This window comes from Musa acuminata, chromosome BXJ2-9, assembly GCF_036884655.1.
Source record: "Musa acuminata AAA Group cultivar baxijiao chromosome BXJ2-9, Cavendish_Baxijiao_AAA, whole genome shotgun sequence".
NCBI classification, from domain to species: Eukaryota; Viridiplantae; Streptophyta; class Magnoliopsida; order Zingiberales; family Musaceae; genus Musa; species Musa acuminata.
Window position 1 is genome coordinate 8,449,636 of NC_088346.1, and position 14,669 is coordinate 8,464,304.

The 14,669-nt window shown below is 39.2% G+C and overlaps 3 protein-coding genes across 4 annotated transcripts; 2 read left to right on the forward strand and 1 right to left on the reverse strand.

The window, feature by feature from the left end:
* The first annotated feature begins 179 nt into the window (after positions 1 to 179).
* Positions 180 to 3,015, forward strand: LOC135622975 (probable glucosamine 6-phosphate N-acetyltransferase 2). Of its 2 annotated transcripts, none has more exons than XM_065125377.1 (2): positions 180 to 756; positions 2,641 to 3,015. In XM_065125377.1, the coding sequence occupies exon 1, from the start codon at positions 247 to 249 to the stop codon at positions 715 to 717; it is 471 nt and encodes a 156-aa protein (XP_064981449.1). In that variant the 5' UTR covers positions 180 to 246; the 3' UTR covers positions 718 to 756; positions 2,641 to 3,015. The 2 variants fall into 2 exon arrangements, with proteins under 2 accessions (XP_064981449.1, XP_064981448.1); XM_065125376.1 differs by having other exon boundaries at positions 181 to 756; positions 2,656 to 3,010.
* A 417-nt stretch (positions 3,016 to 3,432) lies between these two features.
* Positions 3,433 to 4,768, forward strand: LOC103997729 (DNA damage-repair/toleration protein DRT100-like). The gene has a single exon (XM_009419033.3). The coding sequence runs from the start codon at positions 3,530 to 3,532 to the stop codon at positions 4,613 to 4,615; it is 1,086 nt and encodes a 361-aa protein (XP_009417308.2). The 5' UTR covers positions 3,433 to 3,529; the 3' UTR covers positions 4,616 to 4,768.
* Positions 4,769 to 12,205: 7,437 nt separating this feature from the next.
* On the reverse strand, positions 12,206 to 14,399 carry LOC135623279 (large ribosomal subunit protein eL31-like). Its single transcript, XM_065126063.1, has 2 exons — positions 14,241 to 14,399; positions 12,206 to 12,646 (listed from the first exon to the last, which is right to left on the reverse strand). Exons 1-2 carry the CDS (start codon positions 14,321 to 14,323, stop codon positions 12,367 to 12,369), a joined length of 363 nt encoding a protein of 120 aa, XP_064982135.1. The 5' UTR covers positions 14,324 to 14,399; the 3' UTR covers positions 12,206 to 12,366.
* Positions 14,400 to 14,669: the final 270 nt, after the last annotated feature.

Below are 14,669 nucleotides of genomic sequence, written 5' to 3' on the forward strand. Positions count from 1 at the left end.
TTATCGTAGCTGCAGATTCTGAAACCATGTTTTGTGTTAGAAGCAGGCTCGTATGCCATGGTCTTCTTATCGGATTCTTGTGTCACGATCCGAACGAGCCGAAAAGCCCGTTAAGAGAGTCACGTGATTCCCACGTGGCGATCGCTGGATGATCGGCTCAGAAGTAATTGGTGGCACCAAGTGGAACTCGATCCATCGAAGTTCCGGCTAGTTTCGAAGGGGGGAAAGGAAGAGCGATCGGACACGATGGCTGTCGATGGTGAGGAAGACGATCTGCTCCTCCCGCTACGCCGCCTCGAGATCTCCGACAACGCCAAGGGCTTCGTCGAGCTCCTCTCCCAGCTCAGCCCCGCCACCTCACCCCTCTCCGACGCCGACTTCCTTGCCCGATTCGCTGACCTAGCTGCCCTCGGAGACGACCACCTAATCGTCGTAGCCGAGGACCAACGCTCAGGCCGGATCGTCGCCACTGGCAGCGTCTTCCTCGAGCGCAAGTTCCTCCGCGGCGGCAGCAAGGTCGGCCACATCGAGGACGTCGTCGTCGACGCCGCCGCCCGCGGCCAACATCTGGGGCAGCGGGTGGTCCGCTACCTCGCGGACCACGCCAAGGCCGCTGGCTGCTACAAGGTCATACTCGACTGCACGCCCGATCTGAGGTCGTTCTACGAGAAGTGTGGGTTCACGGAGAAGAACATCCAGATGGCCCTCTACTTCTGATCACAGAATGGCCCGTCGTCTACTTGATTCATTGCTCGGGTAATCTGAAATCTATTTGCTTTGCTATTTATTTGAACTGTGCTGCTCCCATTTCTCTTTTGGGTGTATGATTTTGGATGTGCCTGTTAGATTTTGTTGACATGTTGGTATAATTTGAAATGTAGCTCGATGAACTAATTTGATTCAGATAAATATGCAAAATGAGGTGTGAAATCAGATACAGAACCACATAATCTTGCCACTGAGTGTGTGGGTAGATCTTTGTTCTTCAAGCAATAAACAGAATCATCTTGGACATTTTGTCCATTGGAATTGATAATAAGCAAAATATAGACTTCGGATGAAGAAAAAATCATACTTGTTTTTGTTTCATTGTCTTTTATTTGTCATTGGGAGGAGAAAGAAGATCAAGGGAACTGTCCAATTGAATTGAATTGAATTGCACAGGATAATATGAATATATGCATATGTCGAAGACAAATAGTACTGGAACTTTGAGATGTATATCTGCCGGTTCACATCCTGCCATTGGTGTGATGATGACCACACCAGTTGTTTAGTGAATTCTTCTGTTGCTCAAGCTAAAAATTCTCTAGGATTAGTAATTATATCTTGTCAAATTGCACGATTATACTATGGGGTGCAGATGAGGTGAAATCTTAATGAGGATGTATTCTACAAGGAACACATGCATAGTAACCAATAGAACATCATAAATGCTCTATGTGAGTATGTTCAGTGAAATAGGGGGTTAGAGAAAAAATTGATAGACATTTAATCATGTTGCTGACTCTACGAATTACAAAAATGAATAGTAGATTCAATAAGGCCTTGCGATCATATAGTGCAACAAATTACAAAAATTTCATGCCTTATTCTCCTCTTCATTGTCCTATTGTTCTCTTAGTAATAACTAGTTGTTTAATTTGCCAATTCGAAGTATGTACACCACCTCATAAACAAAATTTATGACTTGAATAAATTATTATACAATATTAGTTTAATTAATCATAAAACAAGATTTAGTTAGTTTAATTAGTGAACTAGTTTAACCCCACCAATGTCTTTCACTTGTGGTGGTTATTATACAATATTAGTCAAGCAGTTTCCTTCTTATCAGATATATACAACACGGAATACAAGAAAAATCCATTATTTATTTTTTTATTATTTCTGATGTCTATCTTTCGCTGAGGGAAAGAGAACAAAACTTACTTTGCATTTGAGGATGTGAGATGCCTGCTTTGCCTATGTACTTCATTGAAGTCTGTTCTCCTCAATGCTTATTATATACCAAACCAAAATTAGTTTAAGGGGTGTGCTATGATACGGTAAAGCATTTTTCTTACTGTGGTATACTATAGAGATTAGAGAAAGTAATTTTTTTTGTTAGAATTCCTCTTCTCTGTTAACTTGTTGGTAGAACAATCTGATGTGGATCGTGAGATACATACATGATCCCACAAAATATCTGGTACATACTACCTTTCTAGAGAAACAAGCATTGGTACCCTTTAAGTGCTTTAGTTTAATTCCTAGCAGATAATAAATAAATTGTGATTTCTTCACTAGCCACTGATTGTTTCATTGAAGCTAAAATTCTTAATCTGGTTCTTACTCTATTCCTCTTCGTTTCACCAAGTCATCTTTCCGAGATTGATATCTTTCGTTCTACTTTGGTTTCACTAGACTTACAAAAGTAGTTTTTCGATTGAATGGAAGACTTGCATCCTCATATAACAATCTGCACCTAATTGCTGTAGCATTTTGACATCAAATTGGAAATGGAAAGAAACTATAAGACTGAAATGTTGTCTAAGGATCACATAGTAGTCTTACATCTTTCTTGATTTTAACGAAAAATGGATTGTTACATTAAGTCATCATATGTGCAGAACCAAGAGGTTAACTTACATTTTCTAGATATGTGTTGCCTAGCCATGCAGCTATTCAATGAAAAGAACCCCTGCCAACAATGATCCACAATTACAAAGATAAGCATCAACTGAAGGATCTTGCTGCTGCTGATGTACTAGATGAAAACCAGGATGACCTATAACTTCACCCACAATAGATCGACATCTGAGACAGAATGAAATAGACCACAATGGAGGTCACCCATGGATTCTATTTGTTGCCTGTTTCTTGAATTCTGGAAACCAATCTCCTCTTAAATCTTAGTACTCTTTTCACCAAAAGTCTTTTGGGATTTGATTGTTGATTAGGAAGGAACTTGAACAGGGTGGCTTTTCATTGATCAGAATACGTGTTTGTATGTGAAGATCATCTTAGCTGAAACTAAAATATAATCAATTTGAATCTTAAATATTCACATCATAGTCTTTCAATATTAGAATATTTGCCTACTTAAATCAGTTTGAATCTTCAGTCTCGATTAGTTTGCTTCACTCTTTGGTACTGCCCCCCGGTTGTCGTTTCCACCTCTTATTCTCTGATTTGAATCTAATGTTAGCATTGGTTTGGTAGAGACAGTTGTTTTCTTAGCTGCTGGATTTATGTTAATTGGTTCCAGACCTGTTGTGTGCTCTCGGCACATCCAATCCCTTTTATCTCTGTTTCCTGTGCTCCTTTCTTGGCAATGCACAGTTGATTCGGAATGCGTCGCCGACTATATTTATTTGCATCAAATGAGATGGGCCCTAATGTCCCCCACCGCCTATGTGGATCCGGCCCATCTTATCTCATCTGCGTTGCTTTACAACTCGCACTTCTCAGACACGGGGCTTCCCTCGTCCTTCAAAGGAGCACATAACCCAGGGCACAGAGCGAGGAAAGGCTCGCCCATCCCTCCATGCCGCCTCGTAGGCTCTCCTTCGTCCTCCTCGTCGTCGCTGTATTGGCTGGCGGCGGCGCCGGATGCCCGGCATCCGATCGCGAAGCGCTTCTGGCCTTCCGGTCGGCCCTGTCTGAGCCGCACCTGGGGATCTTCTCCTCGTGGACCGGCGACGACTGCTGCTCCCAGTGGTATGGCGTGAGCTGCGACCCCACCACCGGGCGCGTAGCCGACATTTCCCTCCGTGGCGAATCGAAGGACCGCTCCGGCGGCCTCATGTACGGCCGTATCTCGCCGGAGATCTGCCGCCTGGACCGCCTCACCACCCTCGTCCTCGCCGACTGGAAGCACATCTCTGGGCCCATTCCCCCCTGCCTCACCTCCCTCCCCCTCCTCCGCATCCTCGACCTCATCGGCAACCGCCTCTCCGGCCCCATCCCCGACGACATCGGCAACCTTTCCCGCCTCGCCGTCCTCAACGTGGCCGACAACCAGATATCCGGCTCCATCCCCGCCTCCCTCTCCGCCCTCTCCTCCCTCATGCACCTCGACCTCAGCAACAACCAGATCGCCGGCCCCATCCCCGGCGACTTCGGCGAGCTGCGCATGCTCAGCCGCGCCCTCCTCGCCCGCAACCGCATCTCCGGTGTCATCCCCTCCTCCGTCGGTCACATGACCCGGCTCGCCGACCTCGACCTCGCCCAGAACCGCATCTCCGGGGAGATCCCGGACAGCCTGGGGTCGACGCCGGTTCTGTCGTCTCTATACCTCGATTCGAACCGGCTCAGCGGCCAGATCCCGGTGGAGCTGTTCTCCAGCCGGGGGCTGGGGATCCTGAACCTGAGCCGGAACGCCATCGAGGGGGAGATGCCGGACGCGTTCGGCTCCCACTCGTACTACACTGCGCTGGACCTGTCGTACAACCGGTTGAGCGGCCCGGTGCCGAAGACGCTAGTGATGGCGGCCTACGTGGGCCACTTGGACCTCAGCCACAACCGCCTCTGCGGCGCCCTCCCCGTCGGCTCCCCCTTGGACCACCTCCAGCCTGCGTCCTTCGCCGACAACCACTGCCTCTGCGGTGGCCCGCTGCCAGCTTGTAGGTGAGGCGCAGGGTATAAAGATCCCACGATGGTAACGTGATCTCTCTCTCTCTCTCAGACTGGTGATTGCTACTAGTGCACTGAGAGTGAATAAACAGGGGTAGGGGAATGTAATTGCTTGCATGATGTTAATTCAAAGAAGCTTCTAATCCCGCGATCTCGCTGCGTACACGAGCAGTCATCATCGCCTCGGTACGGTCGTACGAGCAGTATGTGCTGTTCATGCCGGTCTCACATGTCATATGATAATATCGAAGCAAATGTTTTTAACATTTGCTGATATGTATCTCCTGCACTTCGACGTGTGAACGGCGTATATATATATATATATATATATATATATATATATATATATATATATATATATATATATATATATATATATATATTAGTGTATTAGAGGGACCCGCGTGAAATATAATGTGTGCGAGGTTGGCTGGTGCTTTCCTCACCCAATTGGATGGTCTAACAAAGTAAGTGTCGGTGGACCGGACAAAAGATAACGACATCAACAACTAATTAGTATCGTTACTGCCTTCACCAACTACTGTCGGTGCAAATTTCTACCTTGTCGACCGTAGTTAAGAAGTGATGGGGACAAAAACGACTCTTTTTATAGAAAATGAGTAAATAAATAACTCTCTCTCTCTCTCTCTCTCTCTCTCTACGGACTAATTGACATCAAGGAATCATTCGGATGTTTGTTGTTCCGTTTAGAAGTGTGTTTGATGTGAAATTACCGTCAAGAGCCATTCATAGTGATTCACTGGGCAAAAGGCTACCCGAATGAGATCGGAGATGTGCGAGGTATAGCAGGCAATGGTGGTGTCTCTGTCCTTGAGATATTGGAATGGATCAGACATGAAAGCGGAGGTTGTTCCAAATCCTTGTCGCAGCAAATATATGTCTCAGTGCAGACGCGGACAAACCCTTTCTGCAAGGGAGATGGTCACGCGAATCTTTGCGTACGATCATCACTGAATGATTTCTTCTTTTTGTTGGACAACGTTATCCCGACTGCTCTCGCTTGCTCATCAGAGACGACCGATGGCTCCTCTGTCCACGGCGATCGATCTGACTATTTGAGGCCGCAGAGGAGAGAGATGTCAGGGTGGTAGCCGAGTCATAGAAGATCGACCCAACTCCGACCAGCAGTTGCTACCGTCGCTCGTGGGGAAGTGAATGATAGAAGATGACGATATAAATAAATATAAAATTATAATTTTATATTTTTTTATATGTTTTGATACTCAATCTTTGAGGATCATTTAATTGAGTACCAATTACAGATTTAACAGCATAATTTGAGCACATGATTGAGGAAGATCATTTTCTCATAACCCATATAAATGCGTATTATTACGATGAATGAAATCATCCCTTTGGTAACAAAATTTTCAGGATATCATAGCCTTCTTGCTTTAAGCAAGGCTCCCTCTTCCTCACTCTCTCTTCCTCTACTTTGCTGATTTGTTGGCAACTATTATTTATCTTCCTCGTCTAGCTTATTTTTACTTTATAACTCTTTCTACTTTCGGATTCTAACATCGCACCAAAGATGAATACACACAACTCCTTCGTACCAATCTCCTAGCGCGATTTACTCTGCAACATATCTACTCCACTTTGCTAATATGATCAACCTCATCTAATGATTGACTAGCTTCTCCGATGATCCTTCATCGCTGCGTTGTTTTGCTTAATGGGCATTCCCTCTGCTCCTATCTACTACTCAACATTTTCATCGACATCCTCATCCTCTTCTCATCAACCGTCAAACTCAATAGCGCCGCAGATCTATGGTCAATCTCTCGACGATAGTCCATTACTTACCACCATCCTTTTGACCGTGTTATCAGCACTCGCAATAAAGAGGATTAAGGAGAGGAAGGGAGAGATCACCCTCTTCTGCATATTTCAGATCAGATCCTCCCTTGTGCATTTCTTATATCTGTTCTCCTTTGTCAGATCAGATCCTCCCCTATGCACTTCTCAAATCTAATTTCCAACAATAGATCATATCTTCATCATCTATGCATCCAAATTAGACCATTAATTGACTCTGAATTTTTCTTATTAGATTACAACAACTTCTTAGCATATCTTCATTCTCTACATTTGACGCTTCAATTATTATTTTCTCAAGAAATAATAGTTCATCTCAACCTACAAGACTTATATCTCTCAATGTAGCAACTTTAATCCCCTTCAAGCTCTCCAAAGGTGGCAACTATATATCTTGGCAAGCACATTACCAATCTTCTATTTGGATATGATCTATTGGGCTACATTAATGACTCTCTTAGTTGTCCATTAGAAAAAATTCAAATATTAGAAGAATTCATCTCAATGACAAATCATGATCACAAGTTATGGCTACAACAAGATCGTCTTATTCTACAAATCATTCAAGCCTTAGTCGTTGATTCCATAGCATTATTAATATCTTCATATAGTACTATAGTAGAAGCATGGTCCAAGTTACAAGCCACACTTGCCAATCGTTCTCGGACATGCATGCTAAGTCTCTTATCTATTTTAATGAAAATAATATAAGAGAGAAGTATTATTATTAATTATATGTAAAATCTAAATAATATTATAAATGATTTGACTTTAATAAATCATCTCCTAAGTGATGAAAAAATCATTATTTATAATCTCAATAGCCTACGAGACGAATATAAGGAATTAGTGGTAGCAATTCGGGCACATGACTCATCAAATGTCATTCGAAGAACTATATGACAAGCTGATTGATCACAAAACATATCCAAAATGAGAAGAGAGGAAGATTGGACAATTATCACACATCAATTCAATCAAAAATCCAAAGAAAAAGATAATCAAAGCAACAAAAACTTCAATAAAAGACCATCATCCTCCATTATACTATCAACTCTCCAACTATTGTAGCAATTTCAACCCAAATAACTCAGGAAATAACTTCAACTACAACTACTAGTAGTTCTAGTGTCTCAATAATAATAATTAGCAAAAAGTCATCTGTCAACTCTATGATAAAATTGGCCACATAATAAAGGTCTGTCGATCTCGACCCAAGCCTACTACTATACTCAACTAGTCACAAGCAAACATCATGACTACTTTAACTACTTATTCCAAGCATTTGGATTATTAACTTTGGTGTTTATTATATCACTTCTGATTTATAGAGTTTATCTATCTGTACCTAATATGGAGGTAATAAATACATTATCATTGGTAACAATATGGAATCCTTATTACTCACACTAGTTCCATAACTCTTAATTCACATATAAACATTTATACACTCGATGATATTTTATATGTATATCACATCAAAAGAAACATTATTTTTGTTTCTTAATTCTATAAACAAAATAACATATATATTAATTTTTTTCTTAACTCGTTTCTCGTAAAAGATTTGAGCACAAGGGTGCTCTTGGTTCATTGTCAGAATAAAGACAATATCTACGAGTGATTGTCAACTTCATAAAACACTAAGTCAATCGCATATGCTTCAGTTGTTGCTTCAATCGATGTGTGACATCATCGCCTTGGTCACTCATTATCATTCATTTAATAATAACTAATTTCTTATTACTCCCTTTCAACTTCTAAATCAAGTAGAATTATAGCTCATCATGATACTTGCCTAAGTAATAAAAGTTATAGACTATTTTTTAAAACATCTTTCATATCTTGCTCCAAACCACTTGAAATCATTTATAGTGATATCTAGGGTCCTACCCAACCATTTCCTTTGATAATTTTACATTTAATCATTTTTATAGATTACTTCACTAAATATACAATTACTATATCCTCTCAAACATAAATATGAAGTCATCATAGTTTTTACTCATTTTAGAAATATGATCGAAAACTCCTTTTAGTTTATCATTAAAATAGATTACTCTGATAGAGGAGGTGAATATGAAGATCTAACAACTTATCTCTCAATATGTGATATACAATAACTTATCTATATATAGTTGATACTGATCTCACCCTCATATACTAAGCCTTTATGCTATAAACCTTTTGGTCAACAACCTTTCAAATTGTATTCTACCTCATTAACCACATACACAACCAAATCATAACAACATCAATTATCATTTAAAAAGTTATTTCACAAAACCTCAAACATTTAAAAACTCAAAGTATTTAGTTATTTATGTTATATCTAGCTTCGCCCCTATGTTTCACACAAGTTAACACCAAAATCTAAGTCTTGCATCTTTATTGGGTACTCTCTTGAACATAATGTTTTTCAGTGCTATGATCCTTAAACTTAAAAGATCTTTATATCAGGTTAGATTCTTTTTGTTTAGTCTATATTTTTCTTTCAAAATCTTGCTTATTTAGTAATGCGAGTAACTACAATAATGATCAATTACTGGGTTCATATAAGTACACATCAAACCCCCTTAGGCACATCTCTCACCACATTAACCAATAATTTTCCCTTAGACATGTACTCTCTTATTACTCCAATTCAATAGGACCTTGTCGCCTTTATAATTTCACTATCTACCTCTCCACTAACTGAGTCTACAATGCCCAATGAAGCAACACTCTGACACCAAGTGACACCAAAGTGCATAAACCTAATCAGGTATGTGTCATTAACTCTTCACCAATTGTAATACCTTCAATACAACCCAATAATACCACTAAGCCTATACATCACGTGACTACATGCTCAAAAAATGACATATTCAACTACATCAAATCTTTAATCTTTATGCTATTATAAGCTGTCCACTTAAGTCTACTAAACCCACAACCATCATCGAAGCCTAAAAATCTCTACACTAGCGCAAAACCATGTGTGAAGAATATGATATTCTACTCCATAATGTTACATGGACCCTTGTGTTATCTCATCCTACACAATATGTCATCGGGCGTAAGTAGATCTTATATAGATCTTCAGTGAAACCCAGATTGATCAACTACTAAATACAAAATATATCTAGTGGCTAAAGTGTTAATTTTATATAGATCTTCGGTCCAGTTATTAAATAAATAATAATTTGACTCATCCTGAGCTTGGCTATCGCTCAAGACTCACATATACGATAATTAAATATTAACAATGCTTTCTTACAAAAGATCTTATCTGAAGATATTTTTATGCAGCAACTCCTTGGGTTCATCCACCCTTAGTATCCAAACCATATTTATAAACTATGAAAAGTTATTTATGGACTTCGTCAAGCTCTAAGACTTGGCTCATTTTTTATGTCAATCAATTTTGTCAACTCCAAACCTAATACCTCTTTATTCCTATGACAACAAAAGAGATATATTATGTATCAACTAGTTTATGTGAATGACATTATCATCACATACAATAATTTCATGGAGATCAAATAATTTATTAAGCAATTGGCAGATTGATTCTCTATCAAAGATGTTGGAACCTTAAATTACTTTCTGGGAGTGGAAGCAATAATCATTTCTGAATTATTTTTATCTCAAAAGACATACATTCGATATCTATTATTAAAGACGAATATGTGGAATGCCAAAAAGTCATCACCCTACTCTCCACAATTGAGTTACTCAAATTATAGGATATCAACCCTACTATGGATCTCACACAGTATCGACAAGTACTTAGTTCTTTATAGTATTTATTTTATATACGACTAGATATTTCATTTGTAGTCAACAAATTATCATAATTAATACATCGACCCTCCACTATGCATTGGCCTACACTAAAACTTATTCCGTGATATCTTAATCTTCATGCCTTTTCCTTCGTAAACACTCATCACTTCATCTCCATGCCTTCGTCATATTGATTGGACAATAAATATTGATGACAGAATATCTACATTAGCCTACATTCTTTCTTGGAGAAAATTTGATCAGTTAGAGTTTCAAGAAACAAAACACAATTGCAATATATACCACTGAAGTTGAATACCGAGTCATCACTACTACCGCTACATAACTCAATTAGGTCACCAATCTGCTATATGAACTTGACATCATCTCTCAATCCACTCCTATAATATATTATGAGAATGTCAGTGCCACCTATTTAGGCGCCAACCTGGTGTTCCATTCATGCATGGAACACATTGTCATCAACTTCTATTTTGTTAGAGATCAAGTTGTCAAGTATCAACTATATGTTTCTCACATCTATACTTCTGACAAACTAGTAAACTCTTTCAGAAAGTCTCTCGCCTATAAAATATTTCAGTTATATCGATCCAAGATTGATATCATTGATGGAAGCTAAATCTTAGGGGGACACGATAGAAGATCATATATAGGCAAATATGAAATGATAATTTTACATTCCTTACATGTTTTAATCCCTAATCAATATGTGATTTGAGGATCAGTTATAAATTCTTACATGTTTTAATCCCTAATCAATATGTGATTTGAGGATCAGTTATAAATTTAAGTATATGATTTGAGCATAGGAGAGTGACTTCCTCACAATCTATATAAATATGTATTATCTCGATGAATGAAATCATGCCTTTTTTAATGAAGGAGTTGGGATGACTTTGACTTGGAGCTGCCTTGCTACATCATCTCTTCCTTCAGCATCATCGATTGTTAATAATATAATAAGAGTCGTGTCTTATTTAAGTTTTAGATGTAATGATGTCTTGAGTACAAATTCTTTCTTAGAGGTATTTTTTTTATTTCTCATCTAGTGCTTTTTATTTTCTCAAAGACTAAGAGTACCTATGATCCCTGTATTGTCAATCTTCTTGACACCATCAACTCCCGTGTCGAGACGTTTAACGGAAGGGGAGGATAGAATCACAAGTGACAACAGCAACAACAGAGAAAGATGGGAGGGGAGGGCAAAGGACACTGGAGAAAGATGAGAGGGGAGGGCATAGAGAGAGAATGCATAATTTTATCTTTTAAAAAATAAAAAAAAATATTATATACATAGATACATATATATACACGGGAAGTGATAATAATATAAATATGAAGATTATATCTCATCTAAAAATATAGATACATAAATCATGCCTTATCATTTTCAGCATTCAAGAAATTGAATGGATGATGAGCACGATGATTTCCCGTAGGCATAGACTGGCTTAGTTTGTTTGCAACGAGTAGTAGATCTGCTGGTTTGCAAGATCAAACAAGATTTCTTAGGATTCTAGTGCTAAGTTCATCGTGGCATGCATGCGTGCACATTTAAATGAGCACAAAGTTTTGATCTTAGCACAATAAAATCGATTATGTATCCGTCGTATGACGTTGAACTGAGTCGTACTTCATCAACCCATACAGACATTTCAAACATCCAGCTGATAGAATAAACAATTTATGAAATAACTAAATAAGGTAAATAGCATCAAGTTATACCATGTCAATTCAATTGTGTTAAAATCAATGGAACAACAATCAAGGAGCTCTAATATTGTATGTAATCCATTAAAAATTCAAGGTACATTCTATTTATAAGAGCAAGATTGTCAGCTACCAACATTCGTAAGAACCCATTCAAGTTAGCTACTAATAAATCCATAAATTATTTCTTTTTTTCTTGGAAAAATCAGTCCTAGAAAGCAATTTTAAACCATCAGTGTGTATTCTAAGGTTAAAAATAGATGCTGCAACTAAGGCAAGTAAACACTAGACCGGGAAATGACAGTTCTCAAACATTCATCGGAAACAATACAAAAGGAATATGATGCACCAGAAATCCTATAGAAACTTACTAGTGTCTATTGCAAACAAGGATGATGGATGACTCGGAACTTAGTCTGCTTCATCAACAACCTTGGTGCCCAATCCCTTGAAACCCTCTTGTGAGACCTCGGCAACTGTGACCAAAGAAAATAGCTCTTCTTTGGCATCCTCCTTATCGTTCCTTTTCCGAGCAATTCTCACCCGGACTCGCCTTGGCACGCTTCGGATCCCTCTGCTCCATATGTGCTTGTTGAGCTTCACATCAACCCTGACATCTGTGGTACCCATGGCCTTCTGTGCAAACTTTTTGATCTCCTTGATTGCCTTGGGAGCCTTCTTCTTGAATGTGCTGCCCGTTAACAGAACAGGAATATGAGCATCAGCAAAAAGAAAAAAAATGATTAATATATAATTGCAGCCATTGCCTTATAGTGCAGATGATACCCACAAAAACCTTGTAATCACAAGCACACAGCTTTCCTCCTAACTTGTATGTTCTTAACAAACACAAACACCCTTGTTTTTAACTTGCATGATAGCAAGTTCAAAGAACACATGCTTCAAGATACTTGCACAATGCTGGCAGTCACATGGTGAAAGAGGAACCAACTAAAATATCATCATGTTGGACTGATTGAAGGCCTTGCATCCATATGAGAACAATATTGTAGTTTGCAACGAAGAAATAAGATGAAAAATATTAACAAAATCAAGATTGAATTGTTTACAAAAAGGCAGCGTGTTGCAGCATGCCAATGCACACTAAAAAATCTGTAAAATCTCTTGTAAATATTTAAGAATATGAAGGAACATGAATCCTTAATGAGTTCTTGAGGGGACATTCTGAGATTCCAGCTACAAGGTAAAGCCTAAAAGCTAATTCAATCATTGGGTCAAAGTTGCGGCAATATGATGCACAATTAACAACTGCATAAAGGACAATCAAACAGTCCATAACAAGGAAACCGTGCTTGGATGTGCGGAAAAGGATATACAATTTAATCATCAACTGATGAAAATCGATGGTTGATTACAGTCCTTAGTGATCACATGTCTGCAAACTGAATCCATTATTGCAATCCTATATTCAAACACTTACCGAAAACAAGATTTTGCAGCTTGCTGGACCCTTCAGAGAGATATGCCAATCCCTTGTTTGGAGGAATAAGAAAGCGATATGTTTGATGCATTTGATACATATTGCATGCCTGGCATGCCTCAGATCAGGGATACAAGTCCCCATGAGTTACCTGACTTTGGACAGTTGCAAAATGCTATCATGACCACGAAGTTCATACCAACCGAGTTCATGAGCAGTAAACCGTTGCAATATCTGCACTAGAACAATAAATAGATATTCGGAGAAGCCTAATGCATTGCCACATAGAGTCCTCTAATGACAATATATAATGATGTACGTTCTTTTAACGTTTGAGCAACGATAGTAACATAAACATAACCCTTTAGACGTAACATTCGTCCTCTCCATTTTGATCACATCATCTTTGGCTATGAATCAAACTTTACCAAATAAATAAATTTCCACTTCCTATATAAATCTATGGCATTCTCATAAATGAATCCAAATTCAAATCTATAGAAAGTGTAATTGGATCTCCCAGCTTTGTTATACAAATAACCACATAAAGAAAGCAGAGAGATGAGTATGAAAGTTCAAATTAATTGGCGGAGCATATAATAAACACAGAAATGCTATTATGATGTTCCTAAGCAACACAAATACGAAAGGTTCGATTTACTTATAGATGCAGAAACATCGGATGCAAGAGGATGACCAAGGCTGCATCTCGACATGCATTAGCCAGTTCGGCTTACTAATGAGAAACGAACTACTACGATCTTGACAAAATCCCTTGAAAACATGTTGTCTACCACTGTAAAGAAAAGAACCAAGAAGACAGAGTGATACGCGGAAAGAATACCATCCATGTAAACGTTTATGGAGATTGATCGTGTACTCCCTCGTGATCACCTCCTTCCTCCATTTGGTGCCCTTCTCCACCATCTTCCCTGCCGCCGCTCTCCCAGGAAAGAAACCGAGCTGGAACCCTTCGCGGCGAGTAAAACGAAACCCTCGGTCGGTCGAACCGAGTGGTAATATATAGAGCGTAGGACACTCTCACGTGCCCTAAATTACGAGATCGCCCTCTAATGACTTAACCCGGCCTAGCGATCAGGCCGGTTCGGTCCGATCGTTTATGCTCCACAACTTGGACCGAACCGATCAACCCAACTACGAATGTCCAAGGCCAGGCCTGTTTGGAATTTAATAATGAAGGTTAGATGAGACTCATTAATACTATGAACAAAACATTAATAGTTGTGACCATAAAACAATTAAAATATTCTTA